The sequence below is a fragment of the Sus scrofa genome, chromosome 2 (genome assembly GCF_054392235.1).
Source record: "Sus scrofa isolate SSC_HxYL_T2T_F1_AM1 chromosome 2, Sscrofa_HxYL_maternal_Yorkshire_Landrace_v2.0, whole genome shotgun sequence".
NCBI lineage: Eukaryota > Metazoa > Chordata > Mammalia > Artiodactyla > Suidae > Sus > Sus scrofa.
Window position 1 is genome coordinate 43722927 of NC_139384.1, and position 22423 is coordinate 43745349.

At 40.9% G+C, this 22423-nt stretch overlaps 1 protein-coding gene and 1 non-coding gene across 3 annotated transcripts; one reads left to right on the plus strand and one right to left on the minus strand.

Moving 5' to 3' along the window:
- The first annotated feature begins 281 nt into the window (after positions 1–281).
- Positions 282–21874, plus strand: SPTY2D1 (SPT2 chromatin protein domain containing 1). Of its 2 annotated transcripts, none has more exons than XM_021083260.2 (6): positions 282–415; positions 11458–11572; positions 13214–14743; positions 16303–16474; positions 17535–17612; positions 18580–21874. In XM_021083260.2, the coding sequence occupies exons 3-6, from the start codon at positions 13291–13293 to the stop codon at positions 18671–18673; spliced, it is 1797 nt and encodes a 598-aa protein (XP_020938919.1). In that variant the 5' UTR covers positions 282–415; positions 11458–11572; positions 13214–13290; the 3' UTR covers positions 18674–21874. The 2 variants fall into 2 exon arrangements, with proteins under 2 accessions (XP_020938919.1, XP_020938918.1); XM_021083259.2 differs by lacking the exon at positions 282–415 and adding an exon at positions 781–922.
- LOC146405347 (U6 spliceosomal RNA) lies at positions 12098–12207 on the minus strand. Its single transcript, XR_014839281.1, has one exon. It is a non-coding gene; the product is annotated as a U6 spliceosomal RNA (small nuclear RNA).
- Positions 21875–22423: the final 549 nt, after the last annotated feature.

The window sequence follows — 22423 nt, forward strand, 5'->3', positions numbered from 1 at the left end:
CTCAGAACTGGCCTCCCAAAGAATATTAATATGAATATGGGGCATATTTGTATTTCATCAGTGCGCCAAGTGTATCCAGGCTGGGTCTGTATGTGAGAAATTTCTTCATCCACTGAACAAAACACTGTTGCCTGCCCTACGCGCGGAGCTTATCTAAAGGAGACTAAAGCTGTAAGCGGGCTCCCCTGTACACGGCACACGTGCATTAGTGTAGGAGGTGAGCACACACCCTCTGCCAGCACGCGATGAGTAATGTGTACCCAAGACAGTCGGGGCCGTGTGCGCCTGCGCGGTTCCGCGAGTACCTACAAACGGGTAACTGAAACCCCTGCTCGAGACCTGTCGGTTTGGCGGTTGGGGCGCCGCCGTCTCGAACCTGAGCATCCACCCGTGATTCCCAGGGAACCCAGGCCGGGTAGGTAATCCCTCATCCCCTTGCTTCCCCTACGTAGAGCTCACAACGAGCAAAATCGGCAGGCCTCGCGCCAGGGTTGCTAGGAGAGCCGCTGTCTTTAGCCACACCCCGTAATTTACCAGGCCGAGTCTCCTTGGTCCATGTAAGGATTAGACCCGCCCCCTTGAGCCGACGCCAGCAGCCACGTAGTACGTTTCTACGTGTCTCGAGCCTAAAAGCGGAAGTTACACCAAAGACTCGCGAGGGAAGCGGCGGACCTGAAATGGTATTGGGCGCTGAAGGGAAGGGGGCGGGCAGACGGCATTGCTAAGCGCCGGAAGTGGTCGTGCATAGGAGGGGTAGGAGAGAGGCTAGCCAAGCAGTTCATTCGGCTGTTGCTGGTCGCCTCGGTAAGGCGTGTTTCCACCGCTCTCCGAGCGTCTGGCCCAGTTCTCCGCCTCGGCCAGAATGGACTTCAGGGAGATTCTCCTGATAGCTTCCAAAGGACAGGGTGTCAATAATGTGCCAGTAAGTACCAGCCGGAGCGCGACTGTAGGAGTGCTTCAAGTTCTTGTTTGGTCTTCAAGTTTGGACTGTGTGGTTCGTGGAACTTCCAGGCATCCTCTTATCGGCTCTGGGAGAGGAAAGATCTGGACGCCGGTTTTGGGGGGTTTTTGTTTGTTTCATAGGTTTTTTTGTTTGCTTGTTTGTTTTTTCTCTCTCTTTGGCATGTACTTCTGTAACTGGGGGGGGGGTCAAGACGGGATTGAGACGCGAGGCGGGAACCTTCTGACGAGCGGGTTTGGCTTGTTTAGGCTTAGTGACCCCTGTTTTGGGTGCTGTAGAGTTGCGTGAAACCTGGTGAGTGGAGCCGTACCTGGCACATAGTGGAATCTAGCGCTAGTGGTTTCTAGTTTCTTCATGAACTTCAGCCCAAAAGTTGGGGGAAAATCATGTATATGATGAATTTCACGGGTTTTAGGGACTTGGCCTAATGGCCTTTGGGCTGATTTCCCACTGATCTTTGGGTCAGACTTTGGGTCCTTTCCCAGACAAGTTCTGACTTGTGGCCCCACCCACTCTGCCAGCCTGCAAGGTGATTAAATTATCACTTCCCAAGGGGGTGGGGGGAGTATCATCTTTTGTATCAGGAAGAGGTGTTGATTAGATTCTACGAAATTCTTGGCCAACAGAGGGTTGAAATAGTTTCAGCTTCCGTTTACTATTAGTCTTCAAAATCTGACGTTGTTTGAAATCTAGGACCCATTTACTCAGCGATGTTTGCTAATTCTCTGATATTCGCAGCCTGGTGTAAGACTTGTAAAATCTAAATGCTGAAGCCTTGGAGAGCGCCTTGTTTGAGGAGGTGTAGCTGTTTTGCATAAACTAATCATTTCTGGATCCTCAGATGGTACCACAGCCCAGATGTAAACCGATGAATTGCATTGTGATACCTGCGGTTTGAGCAGTGAGGCATTGAGCTCAAACGGCTCTCTTTTAAAGGCAATTCAACTGGAATTTATTGAACCCTCACTATGTGTTCTGCATTTATTAGATTTTTGTGTAATTTTCATTTTTTTCCCCTCTTCTGTGTTTTTATTGTCTTGAGGCTGGCTCATTCTTTACTCTTTTGAAGATGTTGATCTAAAAATAGTAAAATAATTGGTAAATAAAACTGATATTCATCAGTTTATTGTATATATTCACCTCCTGTCTCAAGTACTCTAAGTGATCTTGAGATTATGAGTGGCAGAATTACTTTATACATCTGTAGATTTCTTAGACAAGTTGATATTGCATCCAATAACATTCATCTTTGCATAATTAGGTCCATATTTCACTCTAGATCTTACTCAGTGGAGGTCAAAGACAGAGAATATTAACCCTGATGCCCAGGAATATTCTGTGGAAGAATCAGAGTCAAGTTAATAGCTTCTTATTCTAGAAACCAACAGCTGCTGAGAGAAAAGCACATTTCTAGAGCAGGAGATTTTGAAATGTATCTATATTTCAGAATATATACATTACCAATCTTTTTATGATTGGAGTAGCAAAGATTGGAAGCAAAAAAAGAAAATGGGTAAATTGGTGAGGTCATTTAAAATTTAGTAGATGAGTATAAGCATATACTTTGTTGGAATGAAAGCATGCTTTTCCCTGCCCACCCCACCCCAAAAGCTAGTAAACCTGGAAATTTGATTTAGCTATCAGCATTATAATCCTCATTTTTTTGCTACATCAGATGAAAGTAAGGCACAAAGGAACTGTTGAGAAATAGAGCAAGATTATGTTAAATTTAATCCATAATCGTGTTATAACTCGATTCATTTAATAGTAAGAATTAATAATTCTAAGTTATTTTCAAAAAAAGACAAAATAATTTTAAGGTTTTTTTCTCTATTGGCTCAAACTGAAGCCTTCTGCTAGAGCACAATATCAGCTGTGAAATCTAACACATATTGTACAGTGTAAGAGTATTACAAAGCAAATATCTTTGTAAACCACGTCCAAGTAAAAAAGCAATATTTCAAGTCATACACACACCCTGCTTGACAAAAACTTTGCTGAGTTATGGTATAGAATTAGAGGCTTTGCAGTAATTGACAGATATAACTCCATCCCTCGCTAGTGCTTAGTTCATATTTCTCTTATAGCCGTCTCCTCCCCCACCTTCCATTTGGGTCCTGTCAGAGCTGACTTTTAATTTCAGTGATCAAGTTCCTGTGCTACACCTTTGCCAAAGAAAGGAAGTACAACTAGCATTGATTAGACTAAAATCCAAGGGAAGCTAAAATTTGAAACACCTGTACAGTCACTTTGAACTTTTTGCAGGGCTTTTATTTTTAAGAAGTGTCTATCATATCTGGCATGAAAAGCAATGTTTTCCATTGGGACATCTTTCTTTTACATTGTTTCTTTTTAAGAGAAGTTGTTATCTTTATGTTTTAGTTAAAACAAAAGAAGGATTGCATCATGCCTAGAAATATTAGGCATGCTATCATTTCCCAGTGGAAAACTGAATACAAACAGTTATCACAGTGAGGTAACCAGTCATTGTCATTAACTCTGTTTATATTTAAAGGAGAAAGATATTTTTGGTGACCTTGCCCTTAATATTTTTCTCCCTGGGTTCCTCTTTTAAAAACAAAGTGGTTATCCCGTTGGGTAGAATAGTATATAGCACTTAGAATGTAGATTCTTATAGGTTTTAAGTCACTATAATTGATGGGTTGTAGTGCACGAGGCAAGTTACCTGCTCTTTCTCACAGTCAGACTGAAAATCATCATAGACAAGATGCTGTAGCTCTGGTGTGGCCCTCACATCCAAAAGGTAAAGGGGAAAATTCCTTATGGCTCAGCGGGTTAAGGATCTGATGTTTTCATTACTGTGGCTCTGGTTACTACTGTGGCTTGGGTTTGATCCCTGGCCAGGGGAACTTGTGCATGCCATGGGCATGGGCAAAAAAGTAAAGGAAGGAGTTCTCTTTGTGGCTCAGAGGGTAACAAACCCAACTAGTAATCATGAGAACATGGGTTTGATCCCTGGCCTTGCTCCATAGGTTGAGGATCCAGCGTTGTTGGTGGGCTTCGGTGTGGGTCACAGATAACTGGCTCTGGTGTTGCTGTGGCTGTGGCATGGACCAGCAGCGCAGCTCTGATTCAACCCCTAGCCTGAGAAAACGTCCATATGCTGGGGGTGTGGCCCTTTAAAAATAAATAAATAAATAAATAAAGGAGAAGCCTTCATGTAATATCAGACATAAGGACTTGGGGGACTCTAGCACCTTGAGGGTAAGACTATAAGTACTGAAATGGAGCCAGGGTCTTTGGGGCCAGATAGGTAATGTAAATTTTTGAAGTGGTCTTGATATAAAATGATAGGTGCCAAGCTCCATCTATTCAAAAGAAGCCTACCATTTGTTCTAGTAGTTATATTTTCCTTTTTTTTTTTTTTTTTAAATTGAAGTGTAGGACTTGCCCTGTGGCTCACATCATAACTACTTGGTGCTGTCTTTGCAGTGGCTCTGGTTTTATCCCTGGCTGGGAACTTTCATATGCCACAGATGTGGCCACATTAAAAAAAAAAAAAAAATGGAGTTCCCATTGTGGCTCGGCGGTAACAAACCCAACTCGTATCCATGAGAATGAAGGTTCAATCTCTGGCCCCACTCAGTGGGTTAAGGATCCAGTGTTGCTGTGAGCTGTGGTGTAGTTCGAAGACGAGGCTTGGATTTGGTGTGGCTGTGGCTGTGGCCTGCAGCTGTGGCTCCAGTTCAGCCCCTAGACTGGGAACTTCCATATGCTTCTGATGTGGCCCTAAAAAAAAAAAAAAAAATGAAGTATAGTTGACTTATAATATTATATTAGTTTCAGGTGACAGTACAGTGATTTGATATTTTTAAAGATTATATTCCATATAAAATTATTATAAAATAGTGGCTATATTCCTTGTGCTGGTTATATTTCCTTTTAAAGAAAAGTGTGGGCTAACAAAAAACTTGCTGCCCCCAGTCATTTTGTAATTCTTGATGATAGTTGATTATAACTGGATTATTTCCCACTCTTAGATCTGACCATGACGTTTGTAGTGCCTAGGGCAGCTTTGGGTTTCTAGCCTAAAGCTGTACTTCTGAACCAGTGTTTTAAGGAGAGGGTCTTTTAGAAACTACTGCTTCATTTCTCTTCTCCATCACTACTTAGAGAATTGCTTTCTGAATAATAAGGATGATGATAATAATCAACATTTATAGTGCCTGCTTTGTTCCAGGCACTGTTTTATGGTATTAATTTAATCATTATAACAACCATGCGAGGAAGGTGGTTTTATAGATGAGGAAACAGGCCCAGAGAAATGAATAAACTTTCCCAAAGTTACACAGTTAATAAGTGACAGGGGTGGTACTGATGGCAGAGCAGAGAACCTCATCCAGGCAAACTGGCTCCCGAGTATCTGCTCTTAACCGTAACCCTGTGTTGAATGAAGAGAGTTTATTGGAAATGAAGTGATGGTGGAAGGTTGTCATCTGTAAAGCCTGAATCTATATACCTCCCTACCCCCAACTCCAGCCTAATATAGCCTTGGGTAATAACCCTTTTGGGTTTTTTTGTTTGTTTGTTTTTGTTCTTTTGCTTTTTAGGGCTGCACCTGTGGCATATGGGGTCGAATCAGAGCTACAGCTGCTGGCCTACACCACAGCCACAGCAATGTGGGATCTGAGGCTACGGCTCAGCTCACAGCAAAGCCAGATCCCCCTACCGACTGAGCAAGGCCAGAGATTGAACCCACATCCTCATAGATCCTAGTCAGATTTGTTTCCACTGCGCCACAGTGGAAACTCTCCTATTGGGTTTTGTTTTTGTGGGGTTTTTTTGTTTTTGTTTTCTTTTTTTTTTTTTTTTTGTCTTTTGTCTTTTGCTGTAGTTGTTGTTGCTATTTCTTGGGCCGCTCCTGCGGCATATGGAGGTTCCCAGGCTAGGGGTGAATCGGAGCTGTAGCCACCGGCCTACGCCAGAGCCACAGCAACGAGGGATCTGAGTCTTGTCTGCAACCTACACCACAGCTCACAGCAATGCCAGATCCTTCACCCACTGAGCAAGGGCAGGGACGGAACCCGCAACCTCATGGTTCCTAGTCAGATTCATTAACCACTGCGCCACGACGGGAACTCCTATTTTGTTTTTTGATGACACTTCTCAATGTACAGAAAAGTCTGGTGGGAGGGAAATTTAAAGGTCAAACTAACAGCACTTGAAACCTGGTAGATAGAGATTTACAGCCTGTTTGGGAGAGTGCCAGCATGGTTAACAGAAATAGAGTCTGAGGGTGAGGGAAAGTTCAGTGGTGGGCCTGTTTGAGGTAATAGCACTAAGAGGCCAGTGGAAATTAGGGAATGGCATTTAAGAATGAGGTTAGAGTGAGTTCCTGTTGTGATGCAGTGGAAAACAAATCTGGCTAGTATCCATGAGGATGTGGGTTTGATCCCTGGCCTCGCTCAGGGGGTGGGGGATCCGGTCCGGTATTGCCATGAGCTACGCTATAGGTCGCAGACAAGGCTGGGATCCCGAGTTGCTGTGGCTGTGGCCTAGGCCAGCAGCTATAGCTCCAATTCGGCCCCTAGCCTGGGAACTTACATATGCCCTGAGTGCGGCCCTAAAAAAAAAAAATGAGGTTAGAGCTAGAGATGAAAGTGTTGAGATTAAGTTGGAAGTGAGGCATGTTGTAGTGGGAACACTTTGGCCCTTGAGTCAGGAGACCTTAGGTTCTAGTTCAGACTCTGCCACAAATTGTGTGAGTGACAGCCAGTAAATGCAGTTATCCATTTCGGGCCATTTTTAACATGAAGCTGGACTTGAGGCTCTGAAGTATATATCTCATAATACATTTTATAATCAGATATATGTTATTAAATGCAGTACTAATAAGATTCACATTTGACCCCATAGGAGTCCCAACTGGCATGATTTTTAGTTGTCTTAGCCACTCAGCTAAGCAAGCCTGATGTGAAAAATCATTGATATTCCAGGCCTGCATTCATTCCTGATTATGATAACTTGAGAGGATTATAGAAATTGTGTAGTCATTATTAAAAAGTTAAGGATATATTCTTTAAATATTTCTAACTCCTATTTCTAACCAATGGTAAATCTCTAATTTATGTAAAACCATCAGGAGATTTATGTTTTCTATGATTACAACAACATTATCTCCTGAGTAAAGAACAGCTTTCAAGAAGGAATTGGCTATTGATTCCAACCTAACATTTTTGGTGAAAATATATCTCCAGACTAAAAGCTCCTTATTTTCTTAATCTGACCATGACAATATAATTTCAGTGCAAGGAACACATATGTTTAAAGTGACTTAATGTTTTCTAGGTCTCTTGGCTTCAGAATTACAAATCTTGGCTAAATATCTGATATTCTCTTTAAATGGTATAAGCTTCACTGCTGTGGATCATTCATTGAAGCCCTCGGAATTACTGAGTTGGCTTGCAGTATAATAAAATGGATACACTTAGGATAAAAGAAACCCTTGTCCAGCTGCTTTTCATGAAGCTGGAACAATGAAGCAGCCTGGTGCCTTGAATCAGTTTCAGAAATAGTGGGTGCATCTTGTTGTATTGCTGCTAGAGCTAAATGTGACCATCTGATGTGAGTGAAAGTGCCAGATAGTTCTCCTGCTTTAATGTAATCCCAGCCTGAGGCTTTTTTTTTTTTCTTTTTTCTTTTCTCTTTTTTGGCCACCCTGTGGCACACGGAGTCCTTGGGGCCAGGGATCAGATCTGAACAGCAGTTGCGACCTACCGTGGCAGCGCTGGGTCCTTAACCCCCTGTACCAGGCCAGGGATTGAACCTGCGTCCCAGTACTCCCAAGACACGGCCAATCTCATTGGGCCACAGTGTAACCCCAAACCAGCCCTTTTTATTGCCCCAATTTTCTAGGTTTTGATCTAAACTTTACCTCAGAGAATATTTTAATATTCTCCTAGTATCTGCTTTTGAGTGCATCAAGCTACAGAGGATGTAAGAACCTATTAATTATGACTCAGCTCCTGTTAGTAAATAAGATTAAGCCTCGTCAAGTAGGACTTTGCCCTCCTTAAATTGTTTCCTAGCAGACCCATAAAATAAGATCTTTTATAGATTTATTGAAATCCTTCTACATCAGAGGGAGAGGACAGGATAGCAAAGGTATTGAGTTAAATGTGAGACCAGCTTAAGGATTAGAAGTGTTTAAAAAACAAAAAACAACTGAATTTGAAATACACATATGAATTAATCAAAATAGATGTGTACTTTGAAAAAAGCTCAGATTCATCTTTGGGATTCTTTTCTGAGTGAATTCGAGTTCCTAAACCCCCTCCCTTGTTTCTTTCTTGTGTTCTGCCTTTTCTATGTTTATGTTCCTTTGTTGGTATTTCCCAAAGCACAGCATAGTTCTGGCTGTACCACAATTTTAGGTGATACACAAACACTTTTTATTTTCGCTGTTACATATTTTTGAAAAATAGTTGTATTTTGATGGGATTTAGAAAAATATAATTAGCCTTTCAAGCTAGTCATTTCATGTATATTATTGGTGAGATTAAAGGTGTAATAATAATTCATGGTGTTTGATCTATGTATTTTCTTAAAATTAGCAAATAATAATATAAGTGGTGGAGTTCCCTTCATGGTGCAGCAGAAACGAACCCAACTAGGAACCATGAGGTTGCGGGTTCGATCCCTGGCCTTGCTCAGTGGGTTAAGGATCTGGCATTGCTGTGAGCTGTGGTATAGGTCTCAGGCTTTGCTGGGATCCTGCGTTGCTGTGGCTGTGGTGTAGGCTGGCAGCAACAGCTCCCATTAGATCCCCTAGCCTGGGAACCTCCATATGCCATGGGTGCAGCCCTAAAAAGCAAAATAATAATAATAATAATAAGTGGTACACTAAAAGGCCAAAAATTCTGAAGGTGATATGCACCTTATTTAATAGGTGTTAAACAGTGCCCATTGAACTCTTCTCTTTCAGTACCTATATTCATTTGAGTCACTTTTCTGCTAGTCACATCCCATTATGTACCTTTTGAAGTCCCAGATTAGGAAGAAAGGTATCTGCCCTGAAATCAAATTAGGAATTGCTCAATTGCTGTGATACCTCGATAACAAACCAATCCTATTTTAAATAATTAATACTAATGTGTATATTGGCAGTTTTTGGCAGGGAGAGCCCTGTACAAGCTTTGATTTGATGAGTGCATCTAGGGCCTCTGTAGTTGGCACAGACAGGAAAAACCTTATGATTTGGCAACTCAGATCCCCCCTTCCTCTTCTCACATATCTCCACGTGGGATATAATAGAGTGAGTGTGTGCCTCTGCTTATAAGTCTCCCTATGTCTTATACAACTTGCGTCATCTTCATGGGAGTCCTTCTGTTAAGAAAATGTGAGTTTCTTGTGGATAAGGCCTGTATATGAGGTTCTTGTAAACCATGACAAATTTCATGTATCTAGTTCGGTAAGAAATATTCCTTTTTCTCCGTTCTTCCTTTCCCTCTCCTTTTCTCCTTCAAATATTGGGCTCCAGTCAGTCCACTATGGAAAGGGTCTGCAACTAAATTTACAAAGATACAGACTTATCAAAGGATTTTATTATGACAGCCAAGTTGAGTGGGAAAGGAATCTAGATGCTCTCTTTTGGAATTTCTCTCTGTGAGGGATGTGTCTGGTCTCAGCATTGCTATCATTCAGGATTTGCAGGTTGGATTAGGGCCTGCTTTCTTGGCCAGCTGCTCTGTTGGTAGACTGATTTAGCTGGAACCTGTTTCAAGAACCTGTTTCAAGATGCCTTCTATTTGGCTGCCCTGTAGTAAGCATGGATTCTTTGGCTTTCCTCCAGGAACTTCATGAACATTTTGAGAATTGCTTTTTTGGTTCCCAAGCAGCTCAATTTGTTCTCTTAGGTTAGTGTTTCTTTTTTAACTAGCTCAGCAATAGGTTCAGTGGATAAGAATGTTATCTACCTAAGACAAAAGAGGGAGTACATTAAAAAATTCTTATTTCCAGGAGTTCCTGTCGTGGCTCAGTGGAAACAAATCTGATCCGTGAGGACATAGGTTCGATCCCTGGCCTTTCTCTGTGGGTTAAGGATCTGACATGGTTGTGATGTAGGCCAGCGGCTGCAGCTCCAATTTGACCCCTAGCCTGGAAACCTCCTTATGCCATGGGTTTGGCCCTAAAAAAGAAAAAAAAAAAATCTTTTTTCCAGCCCATGAATTTAATGTGGAATGGTCCTATATATGAATCATCCTGGTATGAGTTATTAGCTCTGTTTATCCTACTTCTCTAATGATAGTTATAAAATGAGATTATTTTTCTTCTTATAGTTTAAATTAACATTATTCTAGTTTTAGTCATTTTCCAGTGCATTTACATAAAAATGAAAGCCCAGAGAAATACCATCTGTTCCAGGATAATGTTAATACTTTTTGGGTTTGTGTGGCAAATTAATATTTAATGAACATAAGAGCTACACTCAAAGGTTACAGAGACTTGGGCCCTTCCTTGCTGCTTAGATTTTTTTTTTTTTTTTTTTTTTTGTCTTTTCCAGGCTGCACCCACAGTATATGGAAGTTCCCCAGGCTAGGGGTCAAACTGGAGCTATAGCTGCTGGCCTACACCACAGCTCGACAACACTGGATCCTTAACCCACTGATCAAGGCCAGGGATCAAACCTGTATCCTCATGGATAGTTGGGTTCATTACTACTGAGCCACCATGGGAACTCTCTGCTTATATTTTTTTTTTTTTTTTTTTTTTTTGCTTTTTAGGGCTGCACCTGTGGCATATGGAGGTTCCCAGGCTAGAAGTCGAATGTGAGCTGTAGCTGCTGGCCTACACTACAGCTCATGGCAACACCCAATCCTTAACCCCCTGAGCGAGGCCAGGGATCGAACCCACAGCTTCATGGTTACTAGTTGGATTCATTTCTACTGGGCCACAACAGAAACTCCTGCTTAGCCCTTTTTTTTTGTCTTTGAAATGTTTTTTAACTATGGTTTGCTGCCAGCCTTACCTGTGGTCAAAGTAGAATCTCAGTGTTTCATGTTGTAAACAAAATAACCTATGTAGAAGCTATGAGTCTCTACTAAAAAAGCATCTGCACTAGGATACTCAGGAGGAAAACAGTTGTGAGTAGTAGTTTTGTTTGGTAAGTTGGACTTTGAAATGCTTAGTTCTGAAGAAGGCAGATCTTTTAAATAAATTCTGAAACAAATTGAATCTGTTTTAGAGGTGATTTTTTTCAGCCTCTCAGTCTAGATAACCTTTGGAGGAAAATAGCCTGAAAATAGTATTTCTCTGAATTGTTCACTTAATGCACTGTTGGGGCATGTTTAAAGAAACACTACACCTAAAAATAGTCATGTATAATCATATTTAGCCTGAAATTTTATAGCTAAGCTTTCACGTGGGTTATGTGATTTCTTATTCAGAATAGATTTCTCAGTCAACATTTAGAACATTTAATTCCTATTGTTTTACAGCTAATCTCATATAACATTTTACTCTTTTTTTATTTTTAGAAACGATACAGTTTGGCAGTGGGGCCTCCCAAAAAAGACCCAAAAGTTAAGGGTGTCCAGTCGGCAGCTGTCCAAGCTTTTCTCAGAAGAAAAGAAGAGGAACTTAGACAAAAAGGTATGAATTTATAGCCTTATTCTCAAGTTTAAAGTGTTCTGTCTTCACATTTAGCTTGTGCCTAACCAGTGGATGCTTATAACATTGTAACAGGCTAATGGATTTGTTGAATATATGTCTAAATCAACTCTGTTTATAGTATTACATATGTTCTTATGTTGACCTTTTGCATGGATGTTATCTTTTATTCTCAAAAAAGCTTTTTGGGTATAGTGATCATAACTTCTAATTGGCCATATTAGCTCTCTAGTACGAACTCCATTCTTTGACCTTGGTTCTTTATCTTCTTCCACCTATTTTTTTTTTAATTTAATTTAATTTTTTTTTTTTTCCGCTATACAGCGTAGGGACCAAGTTACACATACATGTATACATACTTTTCCCTCCCATTGTTGTGTTGCGACATAAGTATCTAGACATAGTTCTCAGTGCTACGCAGCAGGGATCTCATTGTAAATCCATTCCAAGAGCAATAGATTGCATCCATTAACCCCAAGCTCCTGGTCCCTCCCACTCCCTCCCTCTAAAAATATGGAATGCTTCACAAATTTGAATTTGCATGTCATCCTTGCGCAGGGGCCATGCTAATCTCTGTATCATTCCAGTTTTAGTATATGTGCTGCCGAAGCCAGCACTGTTCCACCTATTTTGTATTTTAATTGAAAAAAATTATTATTGAGTGCTATCTAAAAGATTAAAATAGGGAAACATTTTGAAAATCAGTAAACTCAAGCAGTAGTTTTACTTCATGTAAATAACAAGGAAACAGGAGTTCCCTTCGTGGCACAGTGGAAACGAATCCGACTGGGAACCATGGGGTTTCAGGTTCCATCCCTGGCCTCTCTCCGTGGGTTAAGGATCTGGCGTTGCTGTAGCTGTGACGTAGGTCTGCAGCTACAGTTCCAATTAGATCTCTAGCCTGGGAGCCACCATGTGCCAAGGGGGGAGCTTAAAAAAAAAAAAAACAGGGAGTTCCCGTCGTGGCGCAGTGGTTAACGAATCCGACTAGGAACCATGAGGTTGCGGGTTCGGTCCCTGCCCTTGCTCAGTGGGTTGACGATCCGGCGTTGCCGTGAGCTGTGGTGTAGGTTGCAGACGCGGCTCGGATCCTGCGTTGCTGTGGCTCTGGCGTAGGCCGGTGGCTACAGCTCCGATTCAACTCCTAGCCTGGGAACCTCCATATGCTGCGGGAGCGGCCCAAGAAATAGCAACAACAACAACAACAACAACAACAACAAAAAAGACAAAAAGACAAAAGACAAAAAAAAAAAAAAAAAAAAAAACCCAAAATAAAACCAAACAGATTTAATAAGTTTAAGCATTCATTGATGAATAATTAATAACAACCGTTAAATGTTAATAATTCTCTTGTGTATTTATTTGGTATGAACTATTTTGTATATTTAAAGCTAAAAGCCAAGTCTCACCCTTGCTTAGTCATATAGAAAAACCCTTTTGTGACCCACTCATTATGAAAAGGTGATGCAATTGATACTTGTTCGAATGACTTCCTCATTTGATTCCTAGATGTCTTTGAACGGTAACTTGAATGTTGCTTGGTTTGGGCCACCTACTGATTTCAGATAAACAAACTATTATTGAGACCTTGAGATAATATGTTCTTGTTTTGTTTTTCTTCAGCCTTAGAAGAGAAAAGAAGAAAAGAAGAACTGGTAAAAAAGCGAATTGAGCTAAAACATGACAAAAAAGCAAGAGCTATGGCCAAGAGGACAAAGGATAATTTCCATGGCTACAATGGGATTCCTGTTGAGGAAAAGTCAAAGAAGAAGCAGGCAATGCAAAGCCACACTAGCCAGGGAACAGACCAAGAGTATGAGATGGAAGAAGAGGATGCATTCTTTGAATACAATCAAGCAGAGTCAGAGCAGGAGTACGAGGAAGAGGAAGAACCTCCCAAAGTTGAAAGCAAACCAAAGGTCCCCCTTAAAAGTGCCCCACCACTTATGAACTTCACTGATCTACTCAGGCTGGCTGAAAAAAAGCAGTATGAACCAGTGGAGATAAAGGTAGTGAAGAAGACAGAAGAGAGGCCTATGACTGCAGAAGAACTTAGGGAGCGAGAATTCCTTGAACGAAAGCGTAGGAAAAAGAAACCTGAAACAGATGCAAGATTACCTCCAGCCAAAAAAGTACCCTCTCAGAAAGAAAGAGTAGGCCCAAAACCTGGCAAAGGTTCTGAAGACAAGCATCCTTCTTCCAAGGGTACTCCCTTTCCTCATCCTGAGAAGAAAGCTAGACTCAGCACAGCTAACGAGAAACACTTGCATCTGTCTTCATCCAAATTGATGCCAGCAGAAAGGACCAAAGTAGCATCTGGCAATTGCCCCCAACCCTTGCTTCGTGAGGGCCGTGACAGACCTGTTTTCAATGGGACTGGAAAGCCCCACTCCAGCACCTATTCACCCAGTGTCCCAAAGACTTCTGCTAAAGGGACTCAGAACCTATCTGCTACTGAGCACAAAGCCAAAAAATCTCCTCATCCTAGCCATTCCAGGCCTGGGCCCATGGTCACCCCACACAATAAGGCCAAGAGTCCAGGTGCCAGGCAGCCAGGTGGCAGCTCCAGTTTAGCCCCTGGCCGGCCTACCACAGGGCCTGCTCGGCCCATAGTTAGTTCTGGCTCTGTGCCCAGGCGCCAGAATGGCAGCTCCAGCTCAGGACCTGAGCGATCAGTCGGTGGGATCAGGAAGCCAGCCAGTAATTTAAATTCTCCAGGACGGACAGTCAGTGGTACAGGTGGCCTTGGACGACCTGCAAGCAGCTCCAGTGGCCCCGGAAGACCCATTGGTGTCTCCAGTGGTTCTGGGAGATCTGTGGGCAGTGCTGGTGGCCCTGGGAGGCCTGCAAGCGGTCCACATGACCTTCGACGACCAGTGAGTGGCTCAGTCCCCCCTGGGCGGTCAATCAATGGCCCTGGGCGATCAGTAAGTGGCCCGGTCCCAGCAGGACGCACTGTCAGCAGTTCAGGTCCTGGAAGACCAGTGAGCAGCTTGGGACCTGGGCGAACAGTTAGTACCTCAGGTCCCCCTCTAAGGCCTAAATGCACTGTTGTCTCAGAAACAATTTCTTCCAAGAACATAATCAGCCGGTCCAGCAACGGACAGATGAATGGAATGAGGCCTTCCTTATCTGGCTACAGACCTGCCCAAGGTAAAATTTCCCCTGACCCCAGAAGTATTTAGTCACTATGAATTGGAAAGGATACTTTGTTTTAGCTAACCAAAGATCTGTGTGCTTCTTTAATGTGTTCTTGTGTTGATAGAATCCTGGATAGCTACTTTTGTCTATCCTGTGCCAGAGTTCGTTTCGTGATCATGGCTTGGAAAAGTCTTTAGAAAGACACTTATCATTGGCCCTCTGTATTCATGCCTATAATGTCTCCAAATGCAGTAGATTTAGCTATGGGATTTGTAAGATAGGGTGTATATATATATATGCCTTATGTGGTTCAATGGATGAATTCATTTTCACCTCTTCAGGAATACTAGAGAGACCTGTCTTCAATGACTGGGGTGTATTTGTAAGTTTGAAGTCTCTTGATGCATTATTTATCCATTAAATTCTTGTTAAGCACCTGCTATATGCCAGGAACTATTTTAGACTGTCCTTGTGTTTCTGCTCCTTACAGTGAGCAACATCAAGGCCCTGACTACCAGTCCTTGAGGAATCTGCTGTCTGAAGGTGTGGGATCATTGGTGGCACCCACTTGCTGCTAGGTCATAGCTTCTTCATGATACTAAGGATTTATTAAAGCACTTATTAAGCATCAAAGAGAATATAAAAAGAAAGAAGATTCCATGCTTTAAACTTCCTAATTCAGTCAGAACATTGGTTCTCAACCAAGGATGACTTTGATCCCCAGGAAACATTTGGCAGTGTCTGGAGATATTTTTGATCGACCCAGCTGGGGATGGATGGGATGCTACTGGCATCTAGTAGACAGAAGCCAGGGAGGCTTTTATCCTATGATGCAGAGAACAAGTTTGTCACACCCAAGGAATACCTGGCCTAAAATGTCAGAGTGCTGAAGTTAAGAAACTGAGCTAAGGAAACAAGCCATGCATATTAAAAACACAGTAGAACAAAGGGAGTGTCTATAATCAAGGACTAGAAACCAGTTGTTCCCAGATACTGGTCTATTGATCAGTGCTTGTCTTTTGTAAGTTTTTAATACGTTTTTGGTCAAGAGGACAAAAATAAGGATAATGTGGTGTTTTTCCTCAAAGTCAGACTTGCTCAGTTTGAACAGTTACGCCAGGTTCTGAGAATCTTTCATACTTTCCTGGACTTATAAAAGCTTTAATGGAATTAGGGTGATAATATCTGGTAGATTGTTACCTTTGGTGTCTTGTCTTAGCAAGGTCAAGAGTTAGTCATCCTTTAACAATTTGTAATTTTTTTTTTAAGAAACTCCACCAGTGTTTAAAATCCAAAACAATGAGAACCACTAAGCTAGGAAATGTAACTGACAGTTCTAGTAAAGCCCTGGGATAGACAGGAGTTCTCTTCCTTGTGGGGAGATACCACAGAGCAGCAGGGATCATGCAGTAATGAGTTCGTGCCAAGGCCCATCTTGCCGGCTCTGGTCTTTGGGGCTGCCCTCTGAATGAGTTCTCAGAATCCCAGCTTACACGTATGTCAGTCAGTCCCTCCTTGTTGGGACTGTGAAGTTTTAATGCTCTTATAAATAATGGCTTTTCTCTTCTTAGGTCCCCAAAGGCTTCCTTTCCCTAGTGGTTACAAAAGGCAGCGAGAATTTGAAGAGGAGGAAGATGATGATGAATATGACTCTGAAATGGAAGACTTTATTGAAGATGAAGGAGAACCTCAGGAAGAAATATCCAGGCACATTCGAGAAATCTTTGGCTATGACCGAAAAAAGTAAGGCTAAAGAGGATTTAGAAATATGTACTTTTTATTTTGAGTCATCTATGCTGTCAGGGAAAAAATAAACATTAGTGAGTAATAGCATTGAAGACAGTTAAGTCAAAAAAGGTGTGTTTATTCACTTACTCAGAATATACTCATTTAGATACGATTCTTTAATTAGAAATTCTTGGATTTTTTTTTTTTAATTTATTATTTTTTTGCCGCACCCATAGCATGTGGAAGTTCCCTGGTGAGGGATCAAACCTGTGCCAGAGCAGTGGCAACTCTAGATCATTAAGCCACAGGGCCACAAGGGAACTCCCTCAGATACTTGTTTAGATTTACTTTTTTGGCACGTAATATTTAAGATTTCAGGGGTTCCCATTGTGGGTCAAGGGCTTAAGAGCCCAACTGGTATCCATGAGGATGTAGGTTCATTCCCTGGCCTTGCTCGGTGGATTAAGGATCCGGCGTTGCCACAAGCTGCAGTGAAGTTTGCAGATGCGGCTCAGATCCCATGTTGCCATGGCTGTGGTATAAGCTGGCAGCTGCAGCTCTGATGGGACCCCTAGCCTGGGAATTCTGTACGCTGAAGGTGTGGCCTTAAGTATAGAAAAAAAGAACTGAATTAAAAATCAGACCTAAAAGTCTAATCTTAGTAGTGTCATAAGCCAGCTATATGCTTTTGGTCAAGCATTATCCTGTTTGGTTCAGTCTCCTCTGTTCTTAAGTCTGTGAAGCACAAATGAAATTTATACAAAATTATTTTCATGTATATTGTGCTTTCAGGATTTTAATAGTTGGGCAAACATTGTTATAATGGTACTTTCATCAACATTAGATTCAGGAATAGTTGCCTTCTGGAAGTATTCCGGGCTTATATGTCTTTACTTCAGAAAGTCCCCTCTGCCTGCCTCACTCCTTGCCAAGCAAGGAGGAATAATCCTAAATATGTGTTTAATTTAGTTATAAGGGTGTTGATTTTAAAGATAGGATGATACAGTTCCTTTAGAAAATTGTAATTAAAATGAAAAGTGGATTTTTTTTAAAAAATAACTTTTTCTCTTATCAGATACAAAGATGAAAGTGATTATGCCTTACGTTACATGGAGAGTAGTTGGAAAGAGCAGCAGAAAGAAGAAGCAAAGAGGTAAGCAGAAAATGTAACACATTTGTGCAGAAACATCCTAAAAATTCTTTTCTGTTTACTGCACCATTGGGAGCGAGCGGGGGCTTTGGGCCACACAGTTTGAATTCCAGTCCTGCTTACTTGCTGTGGGGCTTTATACAAATTCCTTAGGCTTATCTGTTTTCCCATTTGTAAAATGAGGCTGTACTGTTTTTTCTCATTGAGGACTTGTGAGGCTTAAGACAGTGTGCACAAGTTGCCCAGTTCAGTGTGTCATCCATGTAGGCACACAGTAAATGCTGGAGGCCTCCCCTTGTAGCATGTTGTTTTTCTTTGCCCATCCTTAATTCCCTTTCCACATCACACACCTCTCAATCTTGTCGTTCACCTGTACCACTGCTGGCCTCAGGGACCTGATGAGGGATGGAGGTTCCCTTTGTCTGATTCCTACTTGGCTACTTGATAATTAGCAAATGATCATTTCTTGGGTAGGGGTAACAAACGATTGCTTTATGGTGTTAACTTAGGGAAATAATTCACCTCATTCTCAACCTAGAGTATTATCTTTCTCCACCTGACCATCTCCCCTCTAGATAAAATATCACACTAAAGTCTTGGTAAGGGACAAGAATAGAATGTTATTTATTGACGAAATGGTTCTTGCTCTTGATTTTTAAAAGCTGATGAGATAATTTATATTTATATAGTTGTATTTATATTACAACTACTGTAATGGAAATATTAAGGTGTTTTGTTGTTGGGGTTGTATGTGAGGTCTTTTTTCCACTATAACTTGTGTCCATGGAGGTGGTTCCTGGTAAAATATTCCTGCTTAATCCGTTTTTAGTAGTAAAGCCTTGACGCCTTTTGAGTGCCTCAGCACATTCCATGTAAGCTCCCAGTGGGAATTTCATTCTTGCTTTTTTAGAGAGAGTGGTAATTTCGTGTATATTGACAAATATCATTTTTGTTTTTTCCTTTCTGACAGTTTAAGACTAGGCATGCAAGAAGATTTAGAGGAAATGAGACGTGAAGAAGAAGAAATGAGACGTCGAAAGGCCAAGAAGCTGAAGAAGCGTTAGCTGTGGCTTTTATTTATGTTTGTGAATTCTGGAGACAGTCTGCCACAAGGAAGTCCTGCTTTCAGACTGAAGAAGCCCCTTATCATTTTAAATACTCAAGGAAAAGGAATGCATACTGTCATCTATCTGCAGGCTGTCATTTGAGCGAAAGTATTTTCATATACTTTCCAGGGTGCAATCTGTAATGCAGATGATATAACGCCCAGTGAGTGCTCTTACGAAGCTCACTGTTCACAGGTGCCAGCCCTGATCCTGCTGAGCTATGCACTCTAATGTGGGGCCGCTCACAAGTCAGCCAATCTCATATTATTCCTTTGCTACTCTAAAAAGGAAGAAAAGGATTGCCTGTTTACTTCCATAATTCTGCTGATGTGTGAGTACGGCACTGCCTGGCTCCCAATCAAATTTACTTTTTTGTTTTGTGAGGAACCTGGTCCTTCCATGAATGCTGCCAGCAATAAAGTGACCTGTCCTAATCTGTATGTTTGGATTGAGAACTTGCAAATGTAGAGTAGGTGTTATATGGATGTCATTTCTGTGACTTTGAGGTAAAAAAGTAGAATAAATTGTATTCTGCATTTATTCATGGATTGGATGCTGAGCATTCTTATTCACTAATTTAGGTAATTAGGCAATTTAAAAAAACGTTTCCAAGTTAAAGTACAAGTTACGCGATTTTGTGTAAGAACATTCTTTTCCAAGATACACTTTCAGATTTACTGTTATGTTGGCTTTAGCATAAAATAGACAGGGTCACTGTGTTGATTTTTATCTAAAAGATTCATTTTTATATTGATGAAAAATACTTATTTTATTCAAACAGATTTGGAAGAGTAATAGTTTAAATAAGGAAGTGACATGTGAGGCTCCCCTCCTCCCCATTTGCCTCTCCTATTATATATTTTGGAATCCAAGGTGCCCCATACCTTTTGGTATTAATGACTTTGCATTTTTATCTTAAATTCCTTAACAATTAATGGCAAAAACCAAAAACTAAATTCACATGTATCAGGACCACCACCTTCTCTCCTTGCCCATATTGCACTTTTATTTCAAACTATGCACTGTGAAGAGATTTTATTCCCAGGTAGAAAAGGATGTTCCCTGTTCCTGGTATTTTACTAGGCTGTGGAACTTCTTCATTCTCACCCTTCTTCAAGTCATGATAGACTTGTATCTCTTAAGCCTCAAGTCCAGGCAATTCCAATCAGGCTGACCTAGTATCTGGCTGGAGAGAAGCCAAGTCAGCAACAGAAAATGAGATATGATGATGCTAGAGAGTATCTGTCCTTGACTCTGAGTGGAGGGTTGGGGACAGTGAGACATAAGCTTGTAGAACAGTTCTACAATGAACATTGTGGCCATCTTAAGCCATTGGTCAGTGGGGATTAGGAAGTAGGAGAGGTTATCCTACAAGAATCCTTACTCTTCAACAGGTCTAGAAGCTGTTTTTTGTATATTCCTCTTTATCCATAAAACCTTCTTTTATCCTTGAGTTTGGATGTTATGGATTACCACCATTAGCCTTCCTTACTGGGATGACCAAGTGACTCAGTCCTTCTAAGACTTTGACGCATTTTGAATTGAGTTTCAAACTTTAAAAATGCGAGGATTTAATTTTGAAGTTGGATCCTAAGAAAGGTATCTCCATCACTAGGAATAACACCCTTCTAATGATCACATAGCACTGTTAAACACTGGTGGCAGAAAATCCTATTGACTGCCTCTCACCTATTTCAGATACTTTCAGTGAAATCCATTCAAGAGTAGCGTGATATTCCAGGTAATAAAACAGGTTTGGAACTTTTATTTCTTTGGCTGTCACTTAACGTGCTTTTTTCTCCCCCTTCAAATATTTGCTTGAATATATTTTTTTCAATATTCAGACTCTGTGAAATCTGTAATTACAATCAAGTGCTTATCACAGCTGAAAGATTTCTGGTGGCTTAAAGCTCACTAGCACTTTACTCAATGATATTGTGCAGTTATTTGTACAGAAGGTACCGTTGTGCTAGCTAAAAGTTCCAGAACTTGGTAGAAAGAGTCATGTTGTGTCCTTGTGTGTCATCACTTCTAGGTGCATTTCCTCTATAATACAGATGTTGATTTCAGTTTTCTTCAGCGTCAGCATTATAAAAGGGCACTTCTGTTGCTCATTACAAAGAAAAAAAATGTTCCGAATCTGTCAGTCTTGGCCTTGTTTCCAAATCCTGTCTTCCATTTTATTCTGCAATTCCCGACCCCTCTTATAAAAAGCTCACCAACTTTTGAAGAAACTGGAATAGGCTGTTATTTCATCAAGGTTTACACATGAAGTGCTTGGTTTTTAATGTATCCTCTACTGTTTTGATTTTCAGAATTTATTAATATTTGAAGATGTGCCTTTTATTGGGTAATGTTAAGTCACGAATGTAGTAATGTTATTTCGCTCTTGTAATAATGTTACGTGATCATGGATGCAGCATTCTCTAACATGATGTGAAGGGAAAAGTAGTTTTCTTAAAACTCATGTGGCTCTGATTGCACAGTCCCACTTGCTGTAGACACTGCTACATCAAAGCAGGGGGCACTTTCTTTAAAGGCTACTTTCAGAACTTGTCTTTGTATTTTCTCTAAACTATAAATGCAGTTATGTCCATTTGGGGGCCAGGGTACCACGTGTCACGGGCAGCCTTACATGTGTGTCGTGAGAAGGTTCAAAGACTGTTAAGAAAGAAGAAAGTCTATGGGAACTCAAAATTTCATTTTTTAATGTAATCCCCAGATCTTCTCCAAGAAATAAATTACTCTTTTGTATTTTGTAACTTAAAAGCAGCTATTAGTACATTTCTGAGATATAGCAGGAGACCAAAACATGTTTGGAAAGAGAATAAATATATGAAGAGAGACTGGTTGTTTTATTTTCAATGTACTGAAATATATTAGACTACTATTTATTTTGTGAGTGGATATGATGAAGTAAATATTCAGGTGTTTAGTGTATGATTAAGAGTGGGATATAGATTTCTTTGGAGTTATTAAATCCATCCTGTCTTTTACAAAATGGACAAATCAAGTTTAAAGAAACATTTACATAGCATAGCTTGTTTTCTGGTGCTGTTGACCTGCAAGAGAATCTACTTTTGCATATACAGATAAAAGTTTTGCAATTTATGTATTAAAGAAATTGTAGGCATTAAAAATATTTTATTGATATTTTCACTGGTTTGCATTTATTTACCCAAACTCATATATTCCTTATTTCATCACCCTGAACATTTTTCCAGGTAAAAACTCCAGTAGATTCATCAGACTTCAGAGGTAGGATCTACCTCCTTCCACACACACTCTGTTCGTTCTCCCTTACCCATTCATGTCTGCTCAGTCCCTGCCACTGATACCTCTTCTTAGAGAACTATCTGGTATTAGATACCCATGTTAGGAGAACTGGAGGGAAGGACTGGGTATATAGTTCTTTTCAAGAAGATGAGAGGTTTTGATCCTCTATAATAAAAAGAGCCTGAGCTAGCTGGGAAGGTGGGGCCTTAGGAATATGTATGAAGCAAGTGGGTACAGCCATGCAGCCAGAGAATATAGGCACTCAGTGGAATGTCTTGAATCTAGGTCATACAAACATCATAAAAGATTTAGAAATTGGTAATAAAGTGTTTGTTTTTTGTTTTTTGTTTTTTGTTTTTTTTTTTTTTTTTTTTTGGTCTTTATGGCCGCACTAGCAGCATATCTCCAGGCCTGGGGTTGAATCAGCTGTAG